Below are 21,145 nucleotides of genomic sequence, written 5' to 3' on the forward strand. Positions count from 1 at the left end.
GTACTTTTAGTTTTATTGAACTGCAGAAAACAGCAGACACCATTAGAAAGAAAGGCACTAATGCACACAGAGAGACATTCAAACAATACCATCCGCTGTTAGGCAATTGTCAAAACATGTAAGGTTGGAGAAAAAGCTTTAACAAGTACTAGTACAAGACAATGTACTAGTAATAAATCACCCGGTAACATTTTTAAATATTGTACTTGACACCATAAAACTAATTTTGCACTAACCATGCAAAACCACCGCTCAAGAGCACCACATAAAAGAAAACAATAAGAACATGACAGCGTAGTTTAAACCAAGCTTTAAAGGGGATCCAATGAGATATGTTTTGTTTCTAAATATATTAAATAAAGACATAATATGGTGCTGAATTGTTGAGATATACAGTAGCTTAAGCATGTTTTTTACCATTTGAATTTTCCTGATTTTGTGGGCGGGGCAAAAACACGTATACTTTCTAGCGCAAGTTCCCACCACCACTATATAAGGACATTTAATAATAATAAAAAATCATTCAAATTTGGAAGGCTTGTTAACGGCACTCTTCTCTGCGTCATGTCAAATTTGCATGCCATTTTTTGGGCCTGCTTCATGCCACTAAGTAATTCAACTCACTATTTTTGGTGCCTAGCATGTTTTTCAGTACTATATCTAAGTATGTCATCATCGTTATAATAATAATAATGCAGGAACTAAACATGAAAAAAAGGCTTCTAAGGGATAGCTGAAAATACTCGAGCTCATTCTAGAAACCGGTCCTAAAACTGTAACAGTAGTAAAGGAGCCATATGGGTCAAAATATCAGTGGAATCAAAATGTCAATGATTCATTTGGCAAAATAAATCCTTGAGTGTCTTCGAGTGTCAAGAAACTATGGACAAAGGGTCTTAACAATACTGACAGGACAGCCTGAGAGTTCAAAATTGATTGAGGGTGGCTCCTGGCTATAAAATCTGACAATTTGATGTCAGCTTCCATGATAAAAACGGAAAAGTCAAGGAACAAAACTTTTCCTTTGCCTGGGAAATTGTTTTTAACTAAAAGAAAGACAAATAGCTTGAACAATTATCATGTGCAATTTAAAGGATCTTTAAACTTAAAACCTCTGGACTTGTAGGTCCCTGTCAATTTAATTTTCAAGGAAAAATGTGAAGAAAACAGCTATTTCTTCCAGGTCAAGCAGTGTGAAATAGCAAGGAATTCATACCTTGTCAAACAAAACAGTGAAGATGCGCGGCTCAAAACGTAAAAAAAAATTTTTTTTTTTTTTTTTTTTTTTTTTTTTTTTTTTTTTTTTAAAAAAGCCACACCATCTCTCTTTCATGTTACATCTTTTTGGCTGCCCAAGATCAGAAAGTTACATGGTGCCTTTGTCGAGTTGTCCAGCGCTGTTGGGTGGGTGGTTTATGGAATTAAAATCAATGAGAATCTCTGTCCTTTTCGGCTTGAATTGCCTAACAAAAGAAGACAAGGAAATGAAAGAATATACATACCCATGCGCACAAAACAAATGCTTAGATACAGCGATTCTTAACCTTGTTGGAAGTACTCATACCTGCATTCACCTAACCCTTCATTGGAAAAAAAAAAAAAAAACTGGTATATATTTTGTTAGTGAACAAAATGAACCGTGCCTCAGTTGCACGCAAAATCCATTATGTTCAAAGAACACAACCAACAAAATGTTTTTTGGGTGTGAAATCCATAATTCAGTGAAAATGTACTGCACATGAACGTGATTTGCTTTTGCCATTCACCTTGGCAAGTGCCACAGTCATCATTTTCGGAAGAAAGTCTGTTAATTTTCTTGGTTTTTATGTTTACCCTCCTCAGAAAGGATTGTTTGCTAAAATAAATTGTAAAGAACAGTATGAGTATCTCAAGAGGTTTCTTTTGGCACCAAAAGGTTGAGAGCGTTGGGTTAAGGCTTTCTCCAACTAACTCCACTTGTCTACCGCGGGGCAGGGTGCGGGGAGCATAGCCATAGAAAACAAAGTCTGGACAGTCACATAGGCATTAATCTGAGATTAGCATCATGGCCAGCAGCGGTGCCACAGTTACCTTGAAAAAGTAATTTAGTTACTTTATTGATGACTTGATTTCAAAAGTAACTTTGTTAGAAAAAAGTAACTTTTAGGTACTTTCAGCAGCTGCCAAGTGGCAGGAGTATCACTTATCCACAGTACAAAATAGCATGATCTTAACTGAACCCTTTACCTGGTAATATACGCCACACAAGCTACAGAATGATGTCATCAACATGAACCAAGAATTTAAATATTAGTGTAGTTGAAGCCACATTAAATGAGCAACTTAGTGCAGACTTGACATGCCAAATACAGTCAGTACATAAACATGTAAACAAGCACACCATTCTCAGTACACTTTTCACTGATTGATAGATAGATAAATGCCGATTGTGGTCGATGAAGGCAAAAACTGCGTGCGTGCGTTTGTGCATATTGGTATACTGGGCGCGCGCGCACACACGCAAACACACACCATTTCTCCTATCGTCATTTTGATGCGAAGAGGGAGAAAAGGTGACGAGATTACGCAACTGTTTAACTAGCAAAGCTGTGGGTGATTGACGGGGGAAGAAGCACTTAACGTGACGTCAGCCGTGCAAGCGCGTTAAACCAGCTCACAGTCCGGACGGACTACAATGAAGAAAGTTCTCACTTGTTACTGTAAATATTATTTAAACTAAGTATTCTAAGTCTTTCAGTGAATCAGTCCTTATTGTATGACGAATTATGACCTTCACTACCACTTTGGTATGAATAATTGACCCACAAGGCATTGCACGCTTAAAACGGCAGTAAAACTGTATTCGTAATGTGTAAATAAAATAAAATCAAATACACTTTTTACTCAGGAAAATAAAAAGCGTGGCGACAGTGAAATCGTGCATTTCTTTGCACTTTTATGGTAACTCTACAGTCACTGTGCATTGTATAATAAACAATCACCTCCCAATCGCTATTGACTGAGTAACGAGCGGTCTGCGTGATCGGTATGATAATTGATTGCGCTTTGTACGAGACCCAGCCATAAATTGGACCTTGGCGAGAAACATCGATGACGCAAAGTGACTGTTGTTGTTCTGAAGAAGCAACTGACGACTTTCCCAGGAAAAGTAACGAGTTGCTTTGCTCGTTCCTCAAAATGGCAGCATTTTGGAGTCAAGGCGCCTTTAAACTCGCGCGGACGGCGACCGCGCTGACGTCGCTGCGGCTATCCCGCACGCAGTTTGCCTTTATACTCGAGCGCAACCCACGCGCGCTGTTTTGAAAGTGTGCTGCAGTCCTCCTCCAAGTCAGGGGTGTCGCTACGGCTGGTATTGGCTAGGACGCCACTGGGTGGAGTTCCCTCTGCATTTTTTTGGCCATTTCCGGTAGCCGTTTTTACTTTCCTTTCCGTAACAAGGAACAAAGCAACAACAATGGCGACCGTGGAACAGAGTCTGCTAGAACAAATGGACCTAGATAACCAGACGATACGTTTCATTATGCTGCAAAATCGATCGACAAGGCGGCGGCGTAGGTGCTATGTGGAACGCTGATTACATCACAGCATGCGACTAAAACGGACCAATCACGAGAGATGATCTCCACGGCATTCTACGCGCAGCAACAATTTTTGCCGTGTGCGCGTCAAGCGACGCAGCGGGGCCGCGCGGGCCAATTCGTCGGTCACGTGATGCAATGCGGGCATTGTCGGCCGCGTGAGTAGAGGGGCCTTAACAGGTTACAAAGTAGTGTCTGAAAGCTGCTTACAAAGTAACACGTTACCAGCATCACTGATGGCCAGTTCGTGAACTATAAAAGAAATACTGTAATTTCTCGTTTATAATGTGCAATTCTTTCCAAAAATCTTCAAAAATACACATAGTAGCACAACATAGTGAAAACTAGATAGGTCATGTGTCTAGAGGCAACTTTCACTCCTGGTGCAACATAAAAATAAAGTTAAGACGACAACAACAAGTTGCAGTGGGGTGATAAACACAAAAGGTCTATTAACATTCATATTACAACTATTTTAAGGGATTAGGGGACTAACAGACTATTTACAATTACGGTAGGCATGCTAGGACATCATCTGATAGAAAACCGCCATGTTTTGACTGTGACGCCATCGTTAAAACATGGCGCAGACATTGTCCAGCGCTCGCCTCTGGTCGGTTGACCGATTTTATATGGCTCCCTCCCTTTCATGGGTCACTCAAATCAGCCCGGAATGCGACACTTGGTAATATATAAGTGCTCGTCTTTTTTGGTTCATATGTGAACAAATAGTACGTAGTACCACCGGGCTCAAGTTTTTATCTAAATAAACCACAAGCATTTTTCATCAATCTATCTTTCTGTGTAATATTTTGACTATGACTGTCACAGATGCAAACAAAAGGCTTGTAACGGGAGGGGGCGATGTGTGGAATATTCTCAATGGAAAATATAACAGCCACAAATCTAGGTCTGTGTCCGAAATCACTCGCTAACCACTATATAGTTGTTACGCCCTTTTGTAGTGGTGCCCGAATGCTTAGTGATCAAATTGAGTGCCCTATATAGTGCACTCAAAATTTCCCACAAAGCATTGCACCGAGGCAGCACGGTGGACAACTGGTTAGCACATCTATCTCATAGTTCTGAGGACCTGGGTTGGAATCCAGCCTCGCCTGTGTGGAATTTGCATGTTCTCCCCATGCCTGTGTGGGTTTTCTCCGGGTACTGCCGTTTCCTCCCACATTCCAAAAAAATGCACGGTAGGTTAATTGAAGACTCTAAAATTGCCTGTGAGTGTGAATGATGGTTTGCTTATACTGTGTGTGTCCTGCGATTGGCAAGCGACCACTTGAGGGTGTACCCTGCCTCTTCCCCGAAGTTAGCTGGGATAGGCTCCAGCACGCCTGCAACCCTAGTAAGGATAAGCGGTACGGAAAATGGATGGCATTGCATCGAGTCGTGAGATACTGCATTGCGTCTTCAGAAAAAGAACGGCGGGACTTGAGGGAGTGAATTTTTCTTATAAATGTAAGTAATTTTACAACAAAACTTCAATTGTTGGCCTTTTCATAGCAATGTACAGTAAAATCTCATTTTAATGATGTGCAATTATTAGAATTTTTTTTTAACCCACCCCAACAACCTACGTTGTTAATGTGTGACAGCTGTGACATCATTAACAGAGCACCGTGTAGTGTCTGAAAGCTGTTATGAATGAGCTCACTATATAGTGCAACACTACATGGGGAGTCAGGAGTGAGTGAACGATTTCGGACACAGCCTGAAAGTACACATACTACAGCATGTGTAATGCATGGTTTTAACAATGTTATGATGCATCTACTCTTAACCTTAGAAGCAATATTATGCACTGCAAGTATTGCACTACAAATTTTCTGGAGTTGTGAGCGGTTGTTCATCTATGTATCAAGTCAATAATTAAACTTATTTGTAAATTTTTTTTTTTTTTTTTTTTTAATAAATGGTATTTTATTTTATTTTTTTATATATCTCACACTCGACAAAATAAAAATACATTGTATAAAAAACTAATACTGAAACAAAAACAAATCCAAAACGAAGCATTTTTGAAAAAATTAAAAAACAAACAAACCTGCTCTAAAAACTAATGTAAACTGAATTTGGGGGGAAAAAGTCAAAACAAAATAAAAACTACTGTGTAATGGAAAATCCAAAACTATTATAACCCTGCTCCAGACACATGATCTTTCTAGTTTTCACTACATTCTGCAAGTCGGCTGACGTGACAATGTGCATGTGGGAGGGGAAAATACCGCAATAAAGCTGCAATGTCAAAACTAAACACTTGGCTGGCCACAGTATTAATCGCATTATTAAAAGACCAAGTACATCTCAGTATTAATAACTGATTAGAATTGACGAGAAATACAAATTAAATGGGGATCACCACTACCTTTTATAGCATATAAACATATGAATGGATAGAAAATCATGGAGGCGTATTGGAGATGGGTTGATTTGATTAAATTTTTGGGGTGAACTTTGGAGGTGCGTGTTATAATCGAGTGCATTATACACGAGTAACTACGGTAGGCTCTCATTATTAAGACGACATACATTTTTCCCAAGGCCATCAGAAATAAGAGGGGCGTGCGTTGGCGACCCACCCTGTTTTAAACAAAATATTTTGGACACAAAAAAAGTAATTATTCCTTGTTTTTATGTGATGATGCTAGATTTTGTTTAATATTTGATTAATAGAGGGTTTAACTCCCACGGGCGTCGTCTTTTGGGGGTTTTCGGGAAACAATGCATCTACTTGGGATGACTGGAACAGCTAACACCCACTCAACCATTTTGCCAAAAAAAAGTTAAAACTCCATTTAAAGAGGCTTAAAACTGTCTGAGTCTACCGCAAGGCAATGCTGGGAATAGAAACAACATGGCGTCCGTAAACCACGTGATTTAACCAACGCAAAGCATTGAACTCAAAGAGTGTGTCCAGACTTTCGGCTTTGGCAGGGACAACTGCGCTCTGTTGCAAGTTTGCTTATATTTATGTTATTTTCAGCAAATGGTACTGGTAAAAAGAAGAAGAGGAGGTGGAAAGCGGGTTCTTCGGCAGAAAGAGAGGAGGAAAACACAGATCCTACAACTGAATGTGGGGACTTTGAATGTTGGGACTATGACACGAAAATCTCGGGAGTTGGTTGACATGATGATTAGGAGAAAGGTTGATATATTGTGTGTCCAGGAGACCAGGTGGAAAGGCAGTAAGGCTAGAAGTTTAGGGGCAGGGTTTAAATTATTTTACCATGGTGTAGATGGGGAGAGAAATGGAGTCGGGGTTATTTTAAAAGAAGAGTTGGCTAAGAATGTCTTGGAGGTGAAAAGAGTATCAGATCGAGCGATGAGGCCGAAATTTGAAATTGAGGGTGTTATGTGTAATGTGATTAGTCGCTATGCCCCACAGGTAGGATGTGACCTAGAGGTGAAAGAGAAATTCTGGAAGGAGCTAGATTATGTAGTTCTGAGCATCCCAGACAGAGAGAGAGTCGTAATTGGTGCAGATTGTAATGGACATATTGGTGAAGGTAATAGGGGTGATGAAGAAGTGATGGGTAAGTACGGCATCCAGGAAAGGAACTTGGAGGGACAGATGGTGGTAGACTTTGCAACAAGGATGCAAATGGCTGTAGTAAACACTTTTTTCCAGAAGAGGCACGAACATAGGGTGACCTACAAGAGTGGAGGTAGAAGCACACAGGTGGATTAAATCTTGTGCAGACGATGTAATCTGAAGGAGGTTGCCAACTGTAAGGTAGTGGTAGGGGAGAGTGTGGCTAGACAGCATAGGATGGTGGTGTGTAAGATGACTCTGGTGGTGGGGAGGAAAATTAGGAAGACAAAGGCAGAGAAGAGAACCATGTGGTGGAAGCTGAGACAGTACGAGTGTTGTGCAGCTTTTCGGGAAGAGGTGATACAGGCTCTCGGTGGACGGCAGGAGCTTCCAGAAGACTGGACCACTGCAGCCAAGGTGATCAGAGAAGCAGGCAGGAGACTACTTGGTGTATCTTCTGGCAGGAAAGGAGAGAAGGAGACTTGGTGGTGGAACCTCACAGTACAGGAAATCATACAAGGAAAAAGGTTAGCTAAGAAGAAGTGGGACACTGAGAGGACCGAGGAGAGGCGAAAGGAATACATTGAGATGCGACACAGGGCAAAGGTAGAGGTGGCAAAGGCAAAACAAGAGGCATATGATGACATGTATGGCAGGTTGGACACTAAAGAAGGAGAAAAGGATCTATACAGGCTGGCCAGACAGAGGGATAGAGATGGGAAGGATGTGCAGCAGGTTAGGGTGATTAAGGATAGAGATGGAAATATGTTGACTGGTGCCAGTGGTGTGCTTGCTAGATGGAAAGAATACTTCGAGGAGTTGATGAATGAGGAAAATGATAGAGAAGGGAGAGTAGAAGAGGCAAGTGTGGTGGACCAGGAAGTGGCAATGATTAGTAAGGGGGAAGTTAGAAAGGCATTAAAGAGGATGAAAAATGGAAAGGCAGTTGGTCCTGATGACATTCCTGTGGAGGTATGGAAGCATCTAGGAGAGGTGGCTGTGGAGTTTTTGACCAGCTTGTTCAATAGAATTCTAGTGCGTGAGAAGATGCCTGAGGAATGGAGGAAAAGTGTACTGGTGCCCATTTTTAAGAACAAAGGTGATGTGCAGAGCTGTGGCAACTATAGAGGAATAAAGTCGATGAGCCACACAATGAAGTTATGGGAAAGAGTAGTGGAGGCTCGACTCAGGACAGAAGTGAGTATTTGCAAGAAACAGTATGGTTTCATGCCTAGAAAGAGTACCACAGATGCATTATTTGCCTTGAGGATGTTGATGGAAAAGTACAGAGAAGGTCAGAAGGAGCTACATTGTGTCTTTGTAGATCTAGAGAAAGCCTATGACAGAATACCCAGAGAGGAACTGTGGCACTGCATGCGGAAGTCTGGAGTGGCAGAGAAGTATGTTAGAATAATACAGGACATGTACGAGGGCAGCAGAACAGCGGTGAGGTCTGCTGTAGGTGTGACAGAAGAATTTAAGGTGGACGTGGGACTGCATCAGGGATCAGCCCTGAGCCCCTTCCTTTTTGCAGTGGTGATGGATAGGCTGACAGATGAGGTTAGACTGGAATCCCCGTGGACAATGATGTTTGCAGATGACATTGTGATCTGCAGTGAAAGCAGGGAGCAGCTGGAGGAACAGTTAGAAAGATGGAGGCATGCACTGGAAAGAAGAGGAATGAAGATTAGCCGAAGTAAAACAGAATATATGTGCATGAATGAGAGGGCTGGTGGGGGACGAATGAGGCTACAGGGAGAAGCGATAGCAAGGGTGGAGGACTTTAAATACATGGGGTCAACCGTCCAGAGCAATGGTGAGTGTGGTCAGGAAGTGAAGAAACGGGTCAAAGCAGGTTGGAACGGGGGGAGGAAGGTGTCAGGTGGGTTATGTGACAGAAGAGTCTCTGCTAGGATGAAGGGCAAAGTTTATAAAACAGTAGTGAGGCCAGCCATGATGTATGGATTAGAGACAGTGGCACTGAAGAGACAACAGGAAGCAGAGCTGGAGGTGGCGGAAATGAAGATGTTGAGGTTCGCTCTTGGAGTGACCATGTTGGATAAAATTAGAAATGAGCTCATCAGAGGGACAGCCAAGGTTCAATGGTTTGGACATGTCCAGAGGAGAAATAGTGAGTATATTGGAAGAAGGATGATGAGGATGGAGCTGCCAGGCAAGAGAGCTCAAGGAAGACCAAAGAGAAGGTTGATGGATGTCGTGAGGGAAGACATGATGGCAGTTGGTGTTCGAGAGGAGGATGCAGGAGATAGGCTTACATGGAAAAGGATGACGCGCTGTGGCGACCCCTAACGGGACAAGCCGAAAGGAAAAGAAGAGGTACTGGTAAACGTCACATTAATGAAGGAAGGAAGGATGAATGGGCAAATGTACAGAGACGTTCTTGACATAAGTCCATCTACGAGGATAATGAAAATGAATCGAGGGTGGACATTTGAGCAGAATAACGATCCAGAACATACTGCCAAGGAAACTCTCAACTGGTTTCATAGAAAAAAATTAAGCAGCTAGAATGGCCCAGCCAATCACCTGACTTGAATCGAATCGAAAATCTATGGAAGGAACTGAAACTCAAGGTCCATAAAAGCAGGCCACGGAACCTTCAAGATTTGAAAACTGCTTGCGTGGAGGAATGGGCAAAAATCACACCAGAGCAATGCATGCGACTAGTTTCTCCATACAGGAGGCGTCTTGAAGCCGTCATTGCAAACAAAGGCTTTTGTACAAAGTATTAAATACCAGTTGGCGTCTTCAATACTTTTTCCCTGTATCATTGCACACAACTTAATTTCTGATCTTATTTTTCTACTTTCTTTGTATGTATGGATTACTTGGGTTGTTCCCAACATCTGGTGAAATTTTTGTCAATAGCACCTTTGGAAATATATGTAGTGAGAAAAATTGTGACGTATGAAATACTCTTTTAAGCCGCTGTATGTAACGGTTGATGCAAGCTCTGAGGCTGGTAACACTGTACTCTCTTTCAGTCTTCATTGATTGGACGGCAGCATAAAATTGTCGCGGGGTAACATTAAAAACATCAATGGTGAAGTGTTCAGTTCGTATTCATCAGTTTTTGTGCCAGGAAGTGTCTCGGCATTTTAATCACCAATTGTGTTTTTTTTTTTGTTTTTTTTTTTATAAACGTAGATTTACTCCTTCTTGTCTCCAAATTGACTGAAATCTTGGAGTTAACGCTTTGTGCCGCTTCCGTCTCTTAATTTCCCCCCTCAATTCCTAAGCATCATCCCAGTCATCAAAGCGGTTGTAATCACCAAATCAAACAAATGATTATATCACTGATTTTTATTTTAAATTTGCTCATTTCTGTCCTCAGAGTACCTCGTTTATCAGAAAACTACTTGAGACATTCAAAGGATGTACATTATAATGTACACCGATGTAATTTTCTGAGCCAATGAGAATTGAATATTCACCAAGACCATGGTATAATACTGTGTGCTCGCACACAAACATTGTAGCGGACCTAAGCGTCTTGAAAAAACATATTTTTTTAGATATTCATAATTTTTGGTTTTAGAAAATAGCTGTTGTAAAAGTCTTGGAAAAATTTATCATTTATTTTACCATTCCATACTTTTCCAGACCTGGAAATTGATTGCATCAAATTACATACTTTTCCATACTTTGCATAGGACCCCTTACAGCTTGTTAACAATACATTTCTCTGTGGTATGTCACATTGACAAGACATTTTTTGGGTGACTTCAGTGTGACTTTAATTTTAAGCTAACAATTATTTTGCTAATAATGCTAAAATCACATATTTCTACCACTTTCAACCAAGCTGGTATATTAAACTTGGTTGACATCTCCGGCCACTGACCACGTTGACCAGGTCATGGTAGGTCATTTGTCTTGTGTCCTAAAGCCTGGGACACCACATTTATCATTTCATCAATTTTCTCCAAGTTGTTTACTGTACAACCGCCAACATTTCTTGCTGTTATCATTCATATCATCACTCCACCACCACCTGCCGTGCCACGACAGCAGACAGCCACCTTGTACTCTGCAGCACAACGTATTGGTGTCACACCACATACACAATACATGGGTTGGTCGACGGTGCAATGCGCTCGGTTAAATGCAGTGTGAAAAGGTCTTTAAAATCTGTTTTTTTAATTTGAATTGTCCAATTGCTCCACACCATGTGCAGGCAGCCAGGGAGGGACAATACATTTTCTTGGCATTGTTGGTAGACTTGTTATACTTACTCAGGCAAAAGGATGCCATATAGATAAGCGTAATCAATACCTTGCCCTCCAGCTTTCACCTTAAGTCTGATGTAGCTCGGGTAAATGAAAATCCTTGCATTTAATTACGAGAAAACTAAAAATAATGTAATTTTGCTAGAATGTTCTTTTTTTTGTCTCCATTGTGCTGACTCCAACCTAGAAGATCCTTTATGAGGATGCCATAATTCTAAAAGGGCCCATCCCTGGAAAAGGTCTTAAAACCAAGGTCTGGAACATCATAATGCATGTATGGCATGCAATATAATTCTGTCAAATATTTTGTCATAGCAGACGGGCGTTTAATCAACATTGATATATATTTTATGAAGTAAGTTTATAATGCTCAGTTCAAGTAAAAAAAAAAAAATGCTTTTGTACAGCACATCCAGAAGTGTGTTTTATTGATAAGATACATTTGCTTAAATAGTTTAACTAAACAGATTTAAAACATTTTTCCCCCACTTCTTTTTACTTTACCCTGAACTTGCTTCACTGGACTTGTGTCTCTATGCTGACTGCCGCACAAACACCCACTTGCAGAGGTGCCCTAAATAAACGTGGTTGGATGTCATGTGGGGCAGAGAAAAAACACTCACATTTCCGAGTATATTTAATGTATTACTGTAAAGACCAGCTGAACAGGTCAACCGTACATGTGGGGAAAAACAAAGCGCTTCAGAGGAAGAAAGTTGGGACCACCAAAGCTCTAATTAGGAGAGGCAATATGAAGTCATACGCACAAAAAAGTTACTCACTTGAACTGTATTCCTGCCATGTTGAGTAGTCTTCTTGAGGCAGTCATCTCTGGTGTGTTATGGTATTTATCAGAAAGATAGACCACCTCCTTAATTCCTGAACAGAGGATGAGCACAATAAAGAAACAATACAATAAATACATTTCAGACAAATGATTTGCATACCTTCTTAGTACAGCAGAGGTGCCAACCTATAAAAATTCACTTCCAGAACAATTTGTCTGAATTTCCATATTTTCAAAATGTTGTCAAGAACATTATCATGGGACAGTCATCGTCAACACTTAATAAATTATGGCTTCAATTTTTGTCATTTTAATATTTTTATTACATCAACCTTGTAACGGCAGACACATTTGCAGCCTGAATCAAAATACCAGTGTATGAGATTTTGACATGCCATCATCAAAAATATCTTTGCCCTTTCTATTTTAAAAAAAAGCACGTTTATTAAATCAGATCCCAAACAAAATTAAACCTCAGCGCTATTTTGCAAACAAACAAATAACATTGCTGATAGATTGAATTGGACAGCTTATGTATGGACAATAGTTTTGGTTTCGATTTTGTGCAATGTACTTGCCTTCCCTTGCGTGTTGTTTATATTCCATCATCACATATATTTCCTAAATCCACAATTGCTGCTGAAACGATGCTAATTTCCCCATTGTGGGACTAATAAAGTTTCTTATATTACAAATATTCATTAAAATAATCATAATTTTATGGAAGCGTATTGCATTCACTTGGATTTAAAAAAAACTATTTTTCTGAAGTAATTTGTTTGAGGGCTTTGTTTTTTTGAATAATTTTTTTTCTGTTTTTCTGAGTATTTTTTTTTCTGTTTTTCTGACAATTTGTTTTTTCCACCTGTTTTTCTGACTATTTTTTTGGACAAATTTTTTCCCCACCTGTTTTTCTGACAATTTTTTTCTGTTTTTCTGACAATTTTTTTCTGAGTTATCAGGACACATCGAACTCACGCGAGAACCTGTGAACTGCAAGTGACTCTTTGCGGACTCCGTAGTAAGCAACATGACCGGCTTATTTAGTTTGATCAAGTTTTATTTTGATATGGGTTTAAGACGCTGGGAGATACTCCTGTCTTTGAGTCACATAGATGGTATTGTTATTAGTTTGTCGACATTTGCGGACTTTGCGTTTGTTCAGGAGGAAAGCCCATTTAGATCTGCTAGATACAGCAATGTTTGTTCAGAATCAGTTGGACAGATATGGTATGATACAAGATGATGCATTTAAAATGCATTCAGGCTGGCTACGTGGTGACTCAAGAGACGATCAGGAGACTGATGAAAATACTGGTCCCGTATGGTGTGCAACTGAGGCGCCGGAATCGGCTTCGCCGGCGTATGTACCACAAGCCAGTGCAAACTGTAGGCCGGTCCCAAGCTCAGATAAATGCAGAGGGTTGCGTCAGGGAGGGCATCCGGCTTAAACCTTGCAAACAAATATGAGCGTTCATCCAAAGAATTCCATACCGGATCGGTCGTGGCCCGGGTTAACAATGTCTGGCGCAGGGACAGTGCTGGCATCCTTAGTCCTTTTGTTTTTTTGCCATCCACACACATGAAATGAGCTGAGGACTGACTTCCCCAGCCTAGCGTCGCTGTGGGCATGCAGCTCAAGAGGGGTGTGCCGTATCTACCTATTTATATCTGTGATCATGGTAGCGGCAGTGTCAGGCAAGTCACTAACTTTTATATCTTATGTTTCGGCTCATTTTGCATTACCCGGACTACAGGAAACGGACCAAAAAAAAAAAAAAAAAAACACTCAATCAACGATACGCAATACCAACAAACACGTTAGACGTCACTGTCCTGAAGCCGTATACAGTTAATACAACCGTTTTGCAGTCGTTTAAGTCTGCGGAAAGAGTGGCACTTACCGCAATTTCTCATGTATAATGCGCATTTTTGTGTGCATTATACTTAGGCATAGGGGAAAACTCACATTTTATAATTTTATGCCACCATCTCGAGGTTATGAAAAAGCTGTACACTTTCATTCCAATATGACGGGTACATATGACTGCATATATGTACAGTTGTGCTCATAAGTTTACATACGCAGGCAGAATTTGTGAACAATTGTTTTTTGTTTTTTTATTATAAATACAACTGATGACTGAACAACAACCATTATTAATTTCTTTATGGTTATGTTTTGTTTAATAATGTTTTTGTGAAATGCTCGACAGTTTAATTTGAATCCCATTAAAATTAAATATGTTTCGCCTGGTCCATGTTTTCTTTAAAGAACTGTACACATCTTACACATTCTGCCTGGGTAAATCAAACGAGAACAATTGTGTGCTCTCTCATTTACTAAATCAAAGTAGGGCTGTGAATTTCAAAATAAGAGCAAGTAAATAGAAAGTATTACACATTCAAATAAAGTGCTTAACTTCAGAATAATTATTTGAAAAAAATAAAATACAGAATACTTCATGTTTTGATATTATGGGTAGAAGCAAAATCATGCATTGTAAATATGCATTCTACATAGGTAGAAGGGTTTTCCAGAATTATGAGGTAAACTTTGGGGGTGCGTATTATACATGGGTGCGCATTATACACAAGAAATTACAGTAAATGGTATTAGGTAGGTATTACTTAAAAACCCTGCAAATAATAATAGTAACACTAACCATAATAAAGTTAAATATTGTTTAGAGTACCCCCTTTAATTTTTCAAAACAGAGCTGTCATAATGTGTTTACTTTTGTACTCATGCACAAATAAGTTACCGTGCAATTTTTTATTACAATTTCCAAGAGGAAATAAACATTGACGTTTACATGCACTTGACCTTTTCAGTATTTATATATAATTTTTTTGTTTTTTTTAACTTTGGGACTCCATGTGCAAAAATAAGTTATGTGCAAATGTGCATTTTCAGATGTTTTATTGCCCAAGAAATGTGACGTGACATTTGTACATAGCAAAGATATTTTAAAATTGTCAAAATGTACTCTTATTTGTGTATTACTCCTTCTTAAAGAACCGTCAGAGCATTTAAATCAACAGCAAACCGAATTGCAACCTAAAGAATCGAAATCGAATCAAATCATGAGGTTGTTAACAATGCCCAGCCATAATTGATACGATCTGATGCACATTAATTTGAAAATATATCTGTCATACAAACATCACACACAGCTGTTCTAAATACTGCGGTTAACTTCTTTAGCTATGAGAGTAAAAATTGTATTCAGTGCAGTTCCATAAAATCATAACTAGTAAATGTGTGTACGCATATGCACACAGTTTTTAATTATTGTTAGTTTAACCAGAAAATAAATTCAGATTTGTTTTCAGCATTTCAACTTTGTAATTACTTAAATCTATAACATAAATGAATAGGATCTACGTACATCAGCCAACCAATACTAATTACAATAGAATTCAGAGAGTGTGTACTGTATGTGCAATTGTGTCGCCAATCCAACCTGCTTGGATGATGAGTTTAGCACACTCGTTACAGGGGAACAGTGCTACATACATGGTGCAGCCCTTCACATCAGCACTGTTCTTGTTCATAATGGCGTTCAGCTCTGCATGGCACACTGCGGGACAGAACCAGGTGATTAATACATTCCACCTGTGGGTGTACCGTATGTGAACTCCTAGTTGATTGTCAAGAAGTATTTGTAACATTTTGAGTTTTTCGTCAGTGTTGCACGTGTGCTGAATGAATCAGAAGGTCATTAAAAAAAGTATAATAAAAGGATCACCTCTTAATAAAACAATGACAACAAAATGTCAAATGGATGTTTCAGACATCAGAATCACTTAAAGGAGAAATACACTACTCACAAAAAAGTGAGTGATATCCAGGTTTCGGGTGAAATTTCAGGATGAACCCGAAATGCACTATAAGTTCTACAGGTGAACTAAATTTGGCCTTCTCTGAACTTTTGAATGCAGATGTCCAACTTTTACATTTTCGTAAGTACTTTTTGCACAGTTTGCACGAGGAGCTGAGGCAGGCATTAGATCCACGAAGCGACCAACACATTTCCTGGTTCAATTAGAATTGGAATTTAAACAATCGTATTTATCATGGTGTTCACATTTTGACATCAAGAGACCAAGTGGACACCTAAAAACTGATCAACAGTAATTCTCCATTGTAACGTTTTTAACAGGATGCTCTCAGAGCGAAATGGAAGCTACTGAGCTTAGAGAGTCCCAGTGTCAACAACATGTTGCAACACAGATACAGAGAGACTGGAAGCAGTGGCCAAAATTAACTTTTTGACTCACCGGCCAAGTTGGCTGGCAGATGAAGAAAAAAAATAAAAATAAAATCAACCGGCCAGGAATATTTTTTACCAACCAAATTATTAAATCATTTTGCATAGGGTTGCACAATACATCAAAACAATATAAGCCCGATAATGGCAACTTGGCTTTACACGATCAGGATTTTTGGGGCTGATCACCAATCAGCAACAGTTGATTTGCCAAGACTAAAATGTAAACAATCATTCTATATCCTTGATCTATGAATGAGAGTACAAAGTTGGGAGTATTTTATATTAAGATATGATTTTAACACCACTTTTATGGAAAATTTGTAGACTAAATTCAAGTCGATGGGCGTGGTCTTGTCCGGTTTCTTCCGTCCCTTAGACACACCCCCTGGGTATTGAACCTCTGACTTCCAGCTTTTCTTCCTTTTTGGTGTCTGGCTTGCTCTGGTTGACCTCCGCATGGCACCCCCCCTCCCCTTCCTTTTCCTTTGTCCTCCAGCGTCACCACGTGCTAGAACGCCCGCCACAACTAAGGCATAAAAGTGGACGTCCTTGGAAATGTACTGGTCGATTCAAGGACCTTTAAACACCTGATGTAAAATCTGACATTCAGGTCCTTGTGCCAGAGGAATGCCAAGTAAATGGCATATCTTCAGCCTCAAGTCCCAAGTCAAGTCCTACACTTTAAGGTTGAGTCCTTTGTTATTTTAACAACAAAGTAATAATACATTTTAATATATATATATACTTACCGTATTTTCAAGACCATAAGGCGCACCGTATTAAAAGGTGCAGTCTATTTCTGCATTTAACACATACATAAGGCTCACCGTATTATTGGGCGCAGGCATGGTAAAACATACGCTAGCTTAAAACATACAGTAGCATGCATGCACGCTAAAACAAGGTTTTTAAAAATGCAGCAGGAGAAAAACTGAGTTCGGTTGTACTTTATTGAAGTATTTAACAATGTACTCACGTTATTTTTTGATCAATCCTCATCCACAAATCCATCAAAGTCCTCATGTTCTGTATCCGAAATGAACAGCTGGGCAAACACGCCAGGTTCCCTCTCGTCATTGTCGGAGTCAGGCTCGTTGCCGTGCGGCTCCTCAGAAATTATGACGGCTTTTACGAAAGCTCGAACAACATTGCAAGCAGACACGTTAGCCCAAGCATCCACAATCCATTCACAAATTGTGGCGTAACTCGCCCGGCGCTGCCTCCTAGTCTTAGTAAAGCTGTGTTCGCCATCTGTCATCCATCGCTCTCACAACTTCACTTTGAACGCCCTGTGTACACCGATGTCCAGCGGTTGGAGTTCCTTCAGCAAACCTCCCGGAATGATGGCAAGCTCCGAGTTATTTCCCTCAGTCGAATGGTGACTGCAGAGACGCTTCTCCAGGCTGTTCTTTGCTCATTAATCCATTGCTTGAGTTGGTCTTCCAACTCGGTCCACTTCGCCTTGTTTCCGCGGAAACTCAGCTTTGTCTTCTTGACTTGGCGAAGCTCGTTTTCCTGCTTCCTCCACTTGCGCACCATGGATTCGTTGATCTTGAATTCTCTCACGGCTGCTCGATTCCCATGTTCCTCCGCGTAACTGAGAGCTTGCAGTTTAAACTGTGCTTCGTAAGCATGTCTCTTCGTAGGTGCCATTTTCGGGGGTCCTTAGCTAAACCGATGTTTTGCACAATGCACATACCGGCGCTTTATACCTACTGGGGGTGTCCCTGTAGCATCCTCCTTCACGCGCACCTTTCCCCGTTTAACGGCCGCATGCCGTCCTCAGCCACGTCCGCTTTTCCTCTGTACAAGCAGCTTCGGCAGGAAATGCTCCCAGTCAGTCAAGCTCATCACACAACAAAATTTTTAGATTTTGGAACTCGGTGCACATATAAGGCGCGCTGCATTATAAGGCGCCCCGTCCATTTTGGAGAATATGTAAGACTTTTAAGTGCGCCTTATGGTCGTGAAAATACGGTAGATATTTTTTCTTCAAGAAACACTTTCTCACCATAAGGATATTTAGTCTCCAGAGGGTCATCTGCTGACCGAGCCCAAGGTAATTGGTCGTCATCACAACCATTAGGCATTCCGTTGTAGCCAATACCAACAATCTTATTCTCCTGGTTCACTATACAGGCCCCCACCTGCAATCAGCAAAACACCTTTAATTAGTTTAAAACCAATCAAGTCAGACTTCAACCAACAATTAAAACAAAAATTATGCTCCAAAAGGTTCAAAACACTTCTTGCAACATCACGAGATGTCAGAATATCACGTGTAACTTCATCAAATCCCTTGAGATGTGAGTTTAGTGACCATCTAAAAAGAAAACCCAAGTATATTTTACGTTTTAATTTTTTTTAGTGATACCACCAGAAAAAGAATACCACTGATGGCGAAGAGGAAATATATCATGAAAACAGAACTTACTGTGATGAAGGAATGCAGTCGTTGCCCCCTCCACTCAGTAAAAGACAAATACAATTCATTATCTAATGGATACACCATTATTATTATTCATTTATTTTTATTTTTTTTAAACTCAAGCAGACGCTAATGTGAATTGTATGTAGCCAAAAGCATAATGGTTCCTGAAAAGGACCAGATAATCTCACAAACATAATTTTTTGTGTTGAATTTTGTTTCAACAATAATGTTGGGCATCAAATTGATTTTAACAACACATTCTGTGGCGAGCCCCGATGGGATGATCCACAAATCCCAACAACTGACGAGCAACCACAACAACTTGCCAACAGACATACAAAGTCTTATTACGTCCAGCAGTACCTACAAAATGCCATTAAGTGACTGTAATGGACTATCAAATGCTTGTCCACTCCCGCACAAGTCATGATATATTTCTAGATACATTGTGGACACATTTAAATTTTAACCCATCAATTTGTAGCTTTGACTATTTTCTTTTAATGTCATTAGAAGAGTTAATGTTAAAAAACTCAATCCATGAAGTCAACTCTCTTCATCAAAGGGGAAGGAAACACACATTTTTATTTATTTATTTTTTAGTTGTATGTGCCACAACTAATCAAAACAAAGTATTTCCATTAACATTTCATTTGTGGAATAAGAATCATAATATAATGTCAGAAACCACATCTTACACAGCAGTCTGCTGCTAACAGACTGCCAATTTGGGAATTGGCGTGATGCTAATTTCCCCGGGATTGTTGCGTAAATCACATGACCAAACCCGGAAGCATACGCAGCGACTCTGCAAACCTTTATGTTAAAAGACTCCCTGTGCGGCATACACAGAGGAGCTTTACCCCTTAGCAACTTCCAAATTGCAGAGCATCATAATAGTCTGCTTCAAGACCTCTGAACAACTTTAAAGTACTGAGGCTAAAGTAATAGTACGCTTCGAAGCATCTGCTAGCTCGAGCTTTTTGGCGAGTTTCAACGAGAAGCTCCAAATACACACCTGTGAACTCGGGTCTTTACTCCTCTGAGCTGACAAAAAGGCCACTGCCATAAAGTACTCCGGCCATTCCAGGTAGTCGTCCCTCTTCTTGGTTATACAGCTGCACAGATAAGAGCGGGCTTTAAACCTTTGCGAGCGTCTTAATTTTGACTGCAACAAAGAACGTGGCGAACAGGTGGTGTTCATTTATGCAGAAATAACTATTTTGTCAACAGGCTGCTGTGGAGCGACCCCCTTTGCTATGAATTAATTGTTGCCTCTCGTCAGAAGAAACACATCTTACCCATTGCAAATGTCAGACTTCTGCAGCTGAACGCCGTCCATAGTTGTTCAATCAGGTGCGCAGCCCCGAATTTCGCTTTTTCTGCCGGTTCTTTGACATCCCCAGCCAATTCAACATTAACCGGAAGACGTTTCCCGCGCTGCTGTGGTAATTTCTTTCCCCGAGTTTTGTTTTCCAGGTACTTGGTTCAAACTTGCCGACCAAAATCACATGATCACTGGCCTCGAACGTCACAGCAGTCTCCAACTGTGTGGGCGTGTCGAACAATTCGGCCCATTCAAACAATTGTAAATGGGTCAAAAATCTCTCGTAAAATGGAACCTGACTGATAGATTTATAACGTTATTGTTACAGTACATCACTATCATTTTCAACAAAGAAGCCAGGGAAGTCATAAAAGTGGGAAAAAAGTGCTAAATAAAAGTATATGCATGAAAGTGCTACATAAATAAATCTGATGTTGATATAATTTACTATTAAAAAAATTAAATGCAGATTTACCTCCCAATCTGTAGGCACCTACTGTGTTATTAGAGGTCACCTTAGCATTTATTTACCGAAGAACGCTGATTCGTTCTTGCGAGTCGGCTGGAAACGGAACTGTTGTAGCGTTCTGTCACTCACTTCTGAATCTTCGGCGAATGACCAATGAGCAGCCAGCGTGCAGTCGGGGACGGGACTTCATTAAACGTACTGCCATGTGATTTGCGATTCGCCAGTGTTGTCACTCACTTTCGGCGAATGACCAATGAGCATCCAGCGTCAGGCAGCGCCGTGCAGGCGGGGGAGGGACTTAAATGAACAGTGATTCATTCGGTGAACTGGTGTACTGAGGAACTGAAGAGTGATTCGTTCAGGGGAGGGACTTAAGTGAACTCAGTGATTCGTTTTATTGAACTATTGTACTGACGAACTGAAGAGTGATTCGTTCAGTGAACTGGTATATTGACAAACTGAAGAGTAATTCGTTCGTTGAA

At 40.3% G+C, this 21,145-nt stretch overlaps 1 protein-coding gene across 2 annotated transcripts; it reads right to left on the reverse strand.

Moving 5' to 3' along the window:
* dctd (dCMP deaminase) lies at nt 1-20,298 on the reverse strand. 2 transcript variants are annotated; one of them, XM_061679845.1, is made up of 6 exons: nt 20,169-20,298; nt 19,886-19,985; nt 18,448-18,583; nt 15,627-15,743; nt 12,155-12,251; nt 1-1,463 (listed from the first exon to the last, which is right to left on the reverse strand). In XM_061679845.1, the coding sequence occupies exons 1-6, from the start codon at nt 20,207-20,209 to the stop codon at nt 1,367-1,369; spliced, it is 588 nt and encodes a 195-aa protein (XP_061535829.1). In that variant the 5' UTR covers nt 20,210-20,298; the 3' UTR covers nt 1-1,366. The 2 variants fall into 2 exon arrangements, with proteins under 2 accessions (XP_061535829.1, XP_061535830.1); XM_061679846.1 differs by lacking the exon at nt 1-1,463 and adding an exon at nt 11,856-11,946.
* Nucleotides 20,299-21,145: the final 847 nt, after the last annotated feature.

Source organism: Phycodurus eques, chromosome 6 (genome assembly GCF_024500275.1).
Source record: "Phycodurus eques isolate BA_2022a chromosome 6, UOR_Pequ_1.1, whole genome shotgun sequence".
NCBI classification, from domain to species: domain Eukaryota; kingdom Metazoa; phylum Chordata; class Actinopteri; order Syngnathiformes; family Syngnathidae; genus Phycodurus; species Phycodurus eques.